General features: G+C 41.9%; 1 protein-coding gene across 1 annotated transcript in view; it reads left to right on the top strand.

Moving 5' to 3' along the window:
- LOC135542364 (receptor-type tyrosine-protein phosphatase T-like) overlaps positions 1-12093 on the top strand; it is a 553030-nt gene that overhangs the window by 374708 nt on the left and 166229 nt on the right. The window contains exon 15 of the mRNA XM_064969287.1: positions 4374-4525. Within this exon, the coding sequence (XP_064825359.1) occupies positions 4374-4525 (152 nt within the window). The remainder of the gene's footprint in view (positions 1-4373; positions 4526-12093) is intronic.

Below are 12093 nucleotides of genomic sequence, written 5' to 3'. Positions count from 1 at the left end.
TTTAAATATGTATTGTTTGGGGTATATTTATTTTATAAAATGGCACCAGGAGATTGAGTAGAGTACTGTTGCAACTATATAGACGCACCAGTCCACTTTACTATAGACAGGTGGTCCGTAGGCACTTGCAGAGCTCAATGGGAGAGTTGGTTTAACTGGATTGTAGACAGACAGTCCCAGGCCAGCAGCACATCAATGTCTTTAACCCGTTCTTGACATTTTCTCCATCAGCTCTCCTAGACGTGGGTATTAAAGAACTAACTAATGCAATCTGTTTGTCCTTTTTGGGTGCTAAATTTTGTCCCACTGGTCTACCTTCATGCTTCAGAAGAAATGCATATTCCTACTCTTATTACCTGTAAGTAGCATCAAGGAAATACCCTTTCCCAATGTGATGTTTCTCTTTTTTTATTATCCTCACTTATTTTGTTTCTTGTTTATCATGTTCTTGTATTACTAAACCACTGAAAAACTATTTTAATTAAGCCCTATAGACATGCAATTGTCCAGTTACTGTTTATGAAACAATTGAATACAGCAAACTCTACAACTAGAGAATTAGGTTTAGATTATTTAACTGTAAGGCTTTTTTCATGGTCAGTTATGCTGCAAGAAGAAATATTACTTCAATACCAAGTATTTTCTCAATCAGACATGCCATGATGGACAAAGTATCTCAACACATACACAAATAATATTAATGCATAGCCCCCCCCCCCCACCCCAATAAAATATTTTCCTGTAAAATATTTTCCTGTGGACCCATGTCTAATGTTAATGTAAGCCTATTGTAACTCCTAGTCCCCATTTCGCAAACCCTTATGTAAGTTTAGACCTAGTTCCTGCAAAAGCTACTTTCCTATCTTCACCGAAAATGCTTGACTGCATTAGACAGATCTAAATGTTCAGTTCCTAACATAGCAGAACAGGCATCATGAAGACTTAAAACTGCCTGAGATCTTTGACCTCAAAGAAATTACTTCTTTACGCTTAATCTATGCAATTAAATTGATGGCTATTACAATTTCACACTGGATGAATTGTTTAGTTTGCTTAGTACAGAGTGTGCAGAAGCGTGGCTCTGGGATGTTGACCAGGCATGTAAAGGATTTAAAGTGTTTCAGAATCCACAGTTCTGCTTCTGCAGCTGTATGTATTTTTCCCTTTTCCTCAAAACTCTTGAAATATAGATGAAAGTGTGTTGTTGACTCCCTGTGGTCATTGCCTGGAGCTTACTCTTGAGCAGCTGCCATGCAGGTTGAGTAGAAGGCCCACAGGCTAGTACAGGCCACAACACAGATACACTACCCAGGTGTGTAGTTCAAACAACATTTCCCTACTCACATGACCTATATGAGGATGCACTGTAGGCCACTTGTTTATTTTCGTCCCCTGTTAATATTGTTTCAATGTCAGTGCAATTAAGGCTTTCACTAATTTGAGTCTTATCTTTGGGGTCCTACAGTGTTTCCCAAAAACAACCACACTAGCCTCAATCTCTACTCTAATCTTAATTAAATAATCTATTATTTAGCTTGAAAACAGAAAAAACGTTTTGAATCACCAAGTCAGTCTTACTTTCCAATGCCATGAGATAAGCAACAACACAGGAAAACTGAGGACTTAATTCACACACTAACTCTTTCCGAATGGCATTCCTTCAGACCTGTCTCCCTCTCCTTTTTGTGTGTGTGTGTGTGTGTGTGTGTGTGTGTGTGTGTGTGTGTGTGTGTGTGTGTGTGTGTGTGTGTGTGTGTGTGTGTGTGTGTGTGTGTGTGTGTGTGTGTGTGTGTGTGTGTGTGTGTGTTGCATGTTGACCATGCTGTAACGTACCCATCCTACTAAAGCGCATGCTGACACTCACCTCACCATCACGGCTGGCTGCTTACTCACTGTCTCACAAAGGGGTTTTGTAGTGAACATTTGCAAAACCGAGCTTGTTATGTTTCTTGGTGAGCATTCGTTGTGTCCTCTGTATGCATGATGAGACAAAGGTAATAACGTACCCGCTTTCCCTTGATATAACGGAAAGTTATCGATGTGAATCAACAGGATTCACATCGTTAGCATGATGTGGCAGATGTCAGAAGCAGATAAGATCGGATATTCTTGTATGAGCAATGATATAACAGTGTCATGTAGCGTACTACCACATGCTTTAACATGTGGGATAGACATGAGTAGCTTAATTGCCTGACCTTTATCACAAGTGTCACAAAGTTAGATCATCCATTCAAACTCTGGCTACCACTTGACTGCTTATGACAACTGTTTAAATCATGGATGGGTAACTCCAGTCCTCGGGGGGCCTGATTGGTGTCACAGGTTCATCTCAGCCCCAGCTAACACACCTGACTCCAATAATCAACTAATCATGATCTTCAGTTTAGAATGCAATTAGTTTAATCAGCTGTGTTTGCTAGGGATGGGGGGGGAAAAGTGACACCACTCCGGCCCCCGTGGACTGGAATTCCCCATCCCTGATTTGTCATAAGCAGTCAAGTGGAAGTCAGAGTTCGAATGGACGATCTAACTTTGTAGCTCCGCTCCAGACATTTTATTGGGCTAGTACAATATTTCAAGATTAGATACAAATATTGTACTAGCCTAATAAAATGTGGCGGAGCAGTCATTTGTGGAGACAGTAGAAGGCCAGACAGACAGTGCAGAGATAAGTTATAAGTGGATAGATACACAGAGGAAAAATTGGTATGGCACACTAGAGAGCAGGCCATACTGTATTAAAGCTGATATGTGGCCTTACTGCCGGCTTTCTTCTTCTCCCTTCTCTCTACCTCACTACACTTTCTATTCCCTCTCTACTTCACTCCCTACATAAAACTAGCATCTCCCCCCCCCTATCTGTCAGCCTTTTAGACTATTTACAGAAAATCTTTCTTCCTTCTGCCTCTGTCATTCACTCTCTCTCTCTTTTATAGTAGAACCCCATGTCCAAATCTCTCCTACTCTTCTTTCTGTCCCACCACTTTCTTCCTCTGCCCACTTTCAAAGTAAGAATAGCAAAGTTGCCACTATAGCCAACAATCAATACTTGAATTTGGAAGCCTACTACCACAGCTGTACAAGTACATTGTAGGTTGTAGGGAAGGTCTGCCTGAAATGATGAGAGCAACATTATTACAGAATTAATATTTCAGAGGGCTCCCTCTGTGACATCAAAGTAAAAACACATCACATGTCCACCACCATTCACACACACCCACACTTACTTCACATACAAACATTCATGCTCATGCTCGCTCGCACACTCATGCACATTCAGACAGCTCCATATTGCCACTATATTAAGACCTGGAAACGTATGTGGGGGAAAAAAGGTGCCTACAGATATGACCATCCTGTTATTGCTTCTTGACTCCGAGGTTTTGCTGATGCAGCGTTTGCCTCTGTCCTTAACCCCAGCTGCTGAGGATGCAAAGGACCAGAAACTGTACTGACTATCATGCTTCCATATTCCACAAGGCCTGTCCTGTTTAAAGATGGCTCATAAATGACAGAATTTCCCAAAGGAATTCTGTTAAATGCCTTTATCTGCAAGAGCTAAAGCGTCCTTCCAACTGATTTTCATGGGATATTTATTTATGCAACGCTCATCAACAGGCCTTATAGATACCTAAACCTTTGTAATAACTCAAGCCTTGTCTGTCCAACTTCGGAAGCAAATCGAGGAGTATTAAACTACACTGCAGTTATTAGTCAATCCCACCACCATGGAGTATGTTGAAGGTCGTTATAGAGGTAACAATGATTATATACTGTAGTCTCAAACTCATCTTTGAAACAGACTGACTAACAGTGAAGTATTTGTTAGAATATAGCCATTTGAGCTCAAGTAAAATGGTAGGCAACTGTTGTTTTTTTATTCCTTGAGAAACAGTCCAATTAAGTGCCTGATTTGCTTTGTTCCACATGGCAAGCTTCTGACTTTGAATCCCACAAGTTTCTTCATAATATCATTGAGACATCCAAAAACGCTGAGAAAACTAATAATTTTCATCCAAACTAATGATTGGCCAAATCTGCTATCAGTCACTATGACTATGAGGCCTGCAATGGTCAGGAAGGGTTCTATTCCACAATCACAGGCCAGTAAATAGTGATTTCACCACATGGAATAAATCATTGCAGATTATTGAACAGAACACATATTTTTGCCTTAAACGCAACAAATAGCCCAAATTATTTAGCTTCAAAATACCAGATACTCAACCGTGCATAACATGGCCACTCTTCACTTTTTACTCCTTTACCTTTATTTAGTAGTACAAGTTTGTTGTATGATTTATGTGTAGTTCAACTACACCATTATCTGGTCTCTGAGTGACACTGTTTGTTTTGGGTTGCGGTTTAAGGAAACTGGCCAAAAAACAGAAGGAGACAGCCAACAGCAGCACCCAGCGGGAGATGGGGCCGGTGGGCACGGCTGACAAGAGCACCACCAAAGTCAGCACTCTGCACAAGGACGACCCTTTCTCCACCAGCAGCCAGGACCTCAATGGTTTCAGTGAGTCAAGCAGGATCTATTAATAAAATTGCAAAATTCCCAAAGTTCCTCAGAAGTTTTTCAGAAATCCTGGTCTGTACCAATTCCTGTCAGTCCTAGCCTGTTTTCTCTCTGGTCTCTCTTCCCTCTGTTCCACTCCTATTACCCTAATTTACATGCATGGTGTTACCCTTGTCTGGAGTTTAATTCACACTTAATCTCACATTTTCGTGTGCTGTTCTGTTTTCTTTAAAGGTTATCTCCTTTAAAGGCTGCTTTGTGTCCTCCTTTGATCACCACATAATAATTAGCCAGGCAGCTGTTGGTTTAACAGCTGGTTTGTCATTCTCACCGTCTTTACCATACTAGACGACCATATTCATGTAAAGTGCAACATATCCTCAAATACTTCAGCATTAAACCATAGTGCACTTAAGAGTCACATCTCAGAATACAACATTAGAGGTCGGTTGCAAACACTTCAATTCAGTGTAATCTGAATCCACCAACGTATTATGGCTCTGTTTACAAGGTTCTTAGGCACCCACCCCGATACAGCAGTAATGACCATGAGTGGATGCCAATTGCTCTTCTCCAAATGGATTCCATTTTAGCTCCAAATCAAATCAAATTGAAAATACTTTTCAATAACACACTTCATCGAAAGGCGAATAAGGTTTGGCCATTTTCTCCAAGCTGTAGGTGTGGTCCAGACTGCTGTGTGGCAGTAGTAATTATGAGGGCCCTCTCAGAAGCTTTTTCTGGAGAAAAGGTCACATTGGCTTCTGGGAAGAGATTAATTTGAAAGTCCAGGTCAGCTGGAGAGAAAAAAACGTCTAAAATAATATGTACAGTAATTGCCTTCATCACACTGTCCATACTTCACCTCTGCATCTAACCCAACTAAGAAAATTCCCTATTAGCTTTTAAAACTTAAGAATAAAAGGAGAATGTGCCATGTATGTTATTTCTGTAACGATTCTGTGAGGAAACAAGTCCATCGTTAACTGATTTGTACTCTTTTGGTCGTCATGTATTGTGTCAGTTCCCAAATCCCCTGAACGTCCAATTTCTCTTTTCGTTTTTTGATATAATTAGGGTTTTACCTTCACATGTTCAAAACTCAAGCATAGATTTGTAACTTTTTTCTAGTATGGCACACATAAAGAGGCCATGAGTAACTTGGTCAAAAAAAGGCTGTCGACTGGGATATAGGTGGCACTGTTATAAGCAGTTTCACTTAAACACTCATATCCACCTCCACATTTGACCTAGAAATTGAATGGAGGCGTCTTTCCACATGCTGAACAAATTTGCTAGGATCCATAAGGTCCGTTAGGATAGGTTTTCCTCCATCTTGGACATTTTTGAAAACTTTTGAAAAATGTATTCTCTTGAACCATAAGTCTAAATAAAACCAAATTCTGTATGTAGGCCCATGGTACATATTATAAGTTAGTGTGAGAAAAGCTTTGGTTAAGATTGCTGAGTTACTGATAAACCAGAAGATCAGATATTACGTGTCCATTTAAATCCACTTCACAATGGCTTATCAACTTAACTTTTTAGGGTCATCAAAGACATTGCCATGGTGAACCAAGTTAAGTTTAACATTAACATCTTAAAAAATAAGGAAACTATTAACAATTAACTTTAACTATGTAATGCTAATGCTTAAAAGTCAGATTCCCTTCAAATTTGGAAGGAGGAGCGGACCAAAATGCAGCGTGGTTGTTAATCATTTTATTTTAATAAGGAAACTATACACGATTAAACTAACAAAATAACAAACGTGCAAAAACAAAAAAACAGCCCTGGTGCAAAACACAGAGACAGGAACAATCACCCACAAACACACAGTGAAACCCAGGCTACCTAAATATGGTTCCCAATCAGAGACAATGACTAACACCTGCTCCTGATTGAGAACCATATCAGGCCAAACACAGAAATAGACAAACAAGACATCCAACATAGAATGCCCACTCAGATCACACCCTGACCAACCAAAACATAGAAACATACAAAGTAAACTATGGCCAGGGCGTGACAGTACCCCCCCCCCCCAAGGTGCGGACTCCGGCCGCAAAACCTGAACCTATCGGAGAGGGTCTGGGTGGGCATCTGTCTGCGGTGGCGGCTCTGGTGCTGGACGTGGCCCCCACTTCACAGCAGTCTTCCCCCACCTTGTCCGCTTCCGTGACCTCCCAGCCACGGCAACCCTACTTAACAACACGGGACAGAGGGGCAGCTCGGGACAGGGGGGCTCTTCAGACTCCGGCAGCAGCGCCGGACAGGCGGGAGACCCCGGCAGCAGCGCCGGACAGGCGGGAGACTCTGGCAGCAGCGCCGGACAGGCAGGAGACTCCGGCAGCAGCGCCGGACAGGCGGGAGACTCCGACAGCGCAGGAGAGGAGGAAGGCTCCGGCAGCGCTGGAGAGGCGAGGTGCACTGCAGGCCTGATGCGTGGTGTTGGCACTGGTGGTACTGGGCCGAGGACACGCACAGGAAGCCTGGTGCGGGGAGCTGCCATCGGAGGGCTGGTGTGTGGAGGTGGCACAGGATGGGCTAGACCGTGAAGGCGTACTGGAGATCTTGAGAGCAGTGCTGGCACAGGACATGCAAGGCTAGGGAGGTGCACAGGAGGCCTGGTGCGTGAGGCTGGCACCAACTTCACCAGCCGACTAACACGCACCTCAGGACGAGTATGGAGCGCTGACCCAGGTGCCATCAAATCCCCGACACGCTCCGTCGGGCGAATTCCATACTTAAAGCACCAACATAGCAACTCCCTCATTACTCTCTCCTCCAATTTCCCCATTAACTCCTTCACAGTCTCTGTTTCGATCACCTCCAACACCGGCTCTGGTTCTGGTCTCCTCCTTGGCTCCTCACGATAAACAGGGAGAGTGGGCTCAGGTCTGACTCCTGACTCTGCCACACTCTCCCTGAGCCCCCCCCCCAATACATTTTTGGGGCTGACTCTCGGGCTTCCATCCGCTTCGCCGTGCTGCCTACTCATACCGGCGCCTCTCCGCTTTCGGCGCCTCTCCGCTTTCGGCGCCTCTCCTCTTTCTCCGCCTCCAGTTCTTCCTTGGGGCGGCGATATTCTCCAGGCTGAGCCCAGGGTCCTTCTCCATCTAATTCGTCCTCCCATGTCCATTCCTTTTTTTGTTGCTCCTGCTGTTGCTTTTGCATGTTACCACGCCGCTTGGTCCTGTTGTGGTGGGTGATTCTGTCACGGCTTTCGTCTGGTGAAGGAGGAGCGGACCAAAATGCAGCGTGGTTGTTAATCATTTTATTTTAATAAGGAAACTATACACGATTAAACTAACAAAATAACAAATGTGCGAAAACCGATAACAGCCCTATCTGGTGCAAAACACAGAGACAGGAACAATCACCCACAAACACACAGTGAAACCCAGGCTACCTAAATATGGTTCCCAATCAGAGACAATGACTAACACCTGCCCCTGATTGAGAACCATATCAGGCCAAACACAGAAATAGACAAACAAGAAATCCAACATAGAATGCCCACTCAGATCACACCCTGACCAACCAAAACATAGAAACATACAAAGTAAACTATGGCCAGGGCGTGACACTCGCAAGCTCTGTCAGGTTGGATGGGGAGCGTTGCTGCACAGTTATTTCCAGGTCTCTCAAGAGATGTTGGATCGGGTTCAAGTCCGTGCTCTGGCTGGGCCACTCCAGGACATTCAAAGAATGGTCCCAAAGTCATTCCTGCGTTCTTTTGGCTCTGTGCTTAGAGTCATTGTCCTGTCTCCCAGTCGTTGCCACTGAAAAACATGCCACTGCATGATGCTACCACCACAATGCTTCACTTTAGGGATGGTGCAAAGTTTCCTCCAGACGTGACGCTTGGCATTGAGGCCAAAGAGTTCAATATTGGTTTCATTAGACCAGAACATCTTGTTTCTCATGGTCTGAGTGGTTTTAGGTGCCTTTTGGCAAACTCATAGTGTAACAGTTGTTAAAGTACTATGTGAATTTCACCAGAGTCATATGTCATGTTGATTGGTTATTATGCATGCCTGCATCCTGGGAATAGGGGAGTGTGTACTTACGTTTTGCCCTGCGTGCTTGTGCTCAAATCGTTTTGATGCACTATGAGAGGTAGGCACGCTTTTTCTGTCATCTTCAGAAAAGTTTGATTATTTTAAGCACAAAGTCATACACACAGTGTTTTGTTCATGAATAATGTATATTCAAAGGTTACTCATAGGTGGATGGTATTGTTAAGATGCACTTGTAATTGTACTTTTTAGGATGATATCAACATTCTGAATTCAACATGTGGTTAACAGCTAGCTATGGTATTAGCAGGCTATTGTATGTGTGAACGATGGCTAGCTCCTCGAATGATCCCAGTCCCTCCTATTGTTCATCTGTTGTAGAAAGAGGCAGCGATTATCAGAACATACAGCATGTGCTCTACAAATGTTTTATTTCCTTTTGGATGCAGGTATGTGGTTTTATCTATGTAAAATATGTTATGTATAATAAGGAGAGGCTGAAAAAAATGTTGTATTCAAAAATCATTTTGATGCACTATGAGAGAAAGAGGCGACGATTCACAGAACATATGTGCTCTACAAATGTTTTATTTCCTTTTGGATGCAGATGCAGGATGCAGAGAGTGAATTCTGATTAATTAAAACTACCTGATCTCCAAAGTCCCACGTCTATAGTGTCAATCAACCACACACAACGCAGAGTTACAGTGGTGCAGTACAGCACCAGTTACAATAGCAGGCTGTCATGTGCCTTTTACTGAGGTGTGGCATCCGTCTGGCCACTACCATAAAGGTCTACTTGGTGGAGTGATGCAGAGATGGTTGTCCTTCTGGAAGGTTCTCCCTTCTCCACGGAGGAACTCTAGAGCTCTGTCAGAGTGACCATTGGGTTCTTGGTCATCTCCCTGACCAAGGCCCTTATCCGATTGCTCAGTTTGGTTGGTTGGCCAGCTCTGGGAAGAGTTCCAAACTTCTTTAATTTAATAATGATGTAGGCTACTGTGTTCTTTGGGACCTTCAATGCTGCAGAAATGTTTTGGTATCCTGCCCCAGATCTGTGCCTCGGAGCTCTCTGGACAATTCCTTTGACCTCATAGCTTGGTTTTTGCTCTGACATGCACTGTCAACTGTGGGACCTTGTATAGGCAGGTGTGTGCTTTTCCAAATCATTTCCAATCAATTGAATTTATCACAGGTGGACTCCAATAAAGTTGTAGAAAAATCTCAAGGATGATCAATGGAAACACGATGTACCTGGGCTCAATTTCAAGTGTCATAGCAAAGGGTTTGAACCTGTTTCGCTTTGTCATTATGGGCTATTGTGTGTAGATTGCTGATGGAATCATTTTATTAGATACATTTTAGAATAAGGCTGTAACGTAACAAAATGTGGAAAAAGTCCAGGGGTCTGAATACTTTCCCGAAGGCACTGTACTTTGTTTTTGGGATGGGGCATTTCTGTTTCTGGGAGATGCTGAGATAATGCAAATACCCTTTCGTGGGATATATGGAGCGCAGGCTTATGGGGTCAATTTGAATTCAAAATAAAATGATTTGTAAAAATGAAATATTAAGTTTTAAAAAATGTATAGAATTGTAAGCAAAAAGAATGATATCAAAAGCAAAACAAACAAACTGGCAAGCAAGTTATTTTAGAGAGAGCAAAACTAATTTAAAAGCAATAACAAATTAATTGAAAACTAATGCTAATATAGTTTTCAGGTACAGTATACCTCTCCAACACTTTTTATATAACCGTTATTTAACTAGGCAAGTCAATTAAGTACACATTATTTACAATGACGGCCTACACCAGCCAAACCCAGATGATGATGGGCCAATTTTGCACCTCCCAATGACGGCCTGTTGGGATACAGCCTCGATTCAAAACAAGGTGTCTGTATTGATGCCTGTAATTCTGACATGCAGTGCCTTAGACCACTGAGCCACTATGGAGCCCCAACAACCAACCCTATTGAAACCCTTTCACCTATGCTATTGCCTGCAGTTACTACATGTAATGGCTAAGCTTCCTTAAACTAAAAGGCCACTTCTATAAATGTGTAAATACAGGTTTGGTTCCATACTCCTTTCCATAGATAAAGCGAGAGTTGCTGATGTAGTTCAAATGTATTTAGTACTCACAAGTTAATTGTCCATTGTTTGTCACACAGATTCCAGGTTGGTAAGTAGTGAAAGAAAGCATTATAATCCAGATGACGTTAAACAGGTTTCAAGTGATTTGATTGGCAAATGGTAAAATCCCAAAGTACAAAATATAAGTAGGAACATGCTAATTAAATCCAAAAGAAATGGGAGCAACATCCAAATGAAATCCAAACAAAAGAAACAGTAAAAAACTGAAACTCCACTAGGCATCTTTCATCAGGTGCAATGACCTGTCCTAATGAGTTACTGACAACATCTTTACCCTTAACCCCTTCATTCTGCATTTTACAGGCAAACTATAGGTGTCACAATAGCATCCATAAAAGGCTTCTAATATACAAATGTAACATAATGAACAGTTTACATACATTCCTGTACAATAATAAGCATTGTCTATACATTTATAAATATTTCATAAATCAACCATAATAAGTTCAATACATTTTCTTTCTAACACTGCCTTTGGTTAGGTCGGCTAGTTTTGGAGTGGCGGTTCTATCTAATCCAACCGCTTGAGACAAACACTTTTTGCCTTGTCTCCATTCGTCCACATGGTTGGTTGCTGACTGCGCTTTGCTACCACTGACAAAAATTGTGAAGATTGGCCTTTCGTTTTTGTAATAACCCCAAAAAACAGATGCCATGGGAGAACCTATTCATGTAAGTAAATACGTTTTGAAAATGTAAAAAAAATTATGTACTATTAGCTAAATAGCTAGCTAGCTAGCTACCTACAGCAGGCCACTTTGTAAGCTAACTCCACTGAGCTGCTAGCTAGTTAACTTTACACACTGTTTAGTGAATTGTCATCCACTAGCTAACTTCCTATTAGCTAGCTATCTTGATGAAATCATTGTTAATTAAAAACACAGGCTACAAATGCATTTGTAGATGAGAGTGAAATTGCAGCTCCAGATGTCAGTAGAGACAGTTTAGGCTAGTACTGTATGGGGCAGGTCATTTTGTGGAGGACATTGGGAAAATATTCTCCAGTTCCAGTCCCTAGAGGGGAAAACTAGAGATAGCAACATACTATTCAGTGCTGTCTTATTTGAGTATAATGAAAGCCTGTTTCTTTGGTTTGTTTTCTATCCTCAGATATGGAAAGCTGTGAAAGCCTGCTTGCAGATTAAAAGAGATCTGTTCCAATGAATGTCTCAAGAGACTAAGGGTATATACTATATCCCATGGACTATACTATGCAGAGGTGTAAAGTACTTAAGAAAAACATACTTAAGTTGTTTTTGGGATATCTTTACATTACTATATATATTTTTGTCAACTTTTACTCTACTACATTCCTAAAGAAAATAATGTACTTTCTACTCCATACATTTTCCCTAACACGCAAAAGTACTTGTTACATTTTGAATTCTT

This window comes from Oncorhynchus masou, chromosome 6 (genome assembly GCF_036934945.1).
Source record: "Oncorhynchus masou masou isolate Uvic2021 chromosome 6, UVic_Omas_1.1, whole genome shotgun sequence".
Classification (NCBI taxonomy): domain Eukaryota; kingdom Metazoa; phylum Chordata; class Actinopteri; order Salmoniformes; family Salmonidae; genus Oncorhynchus; species Oncorhynchus masou.
Note: the sequence above shows the minus strand (reverse complement) of the source record. Positions and strands in the feature narration are given on the sequence as shown.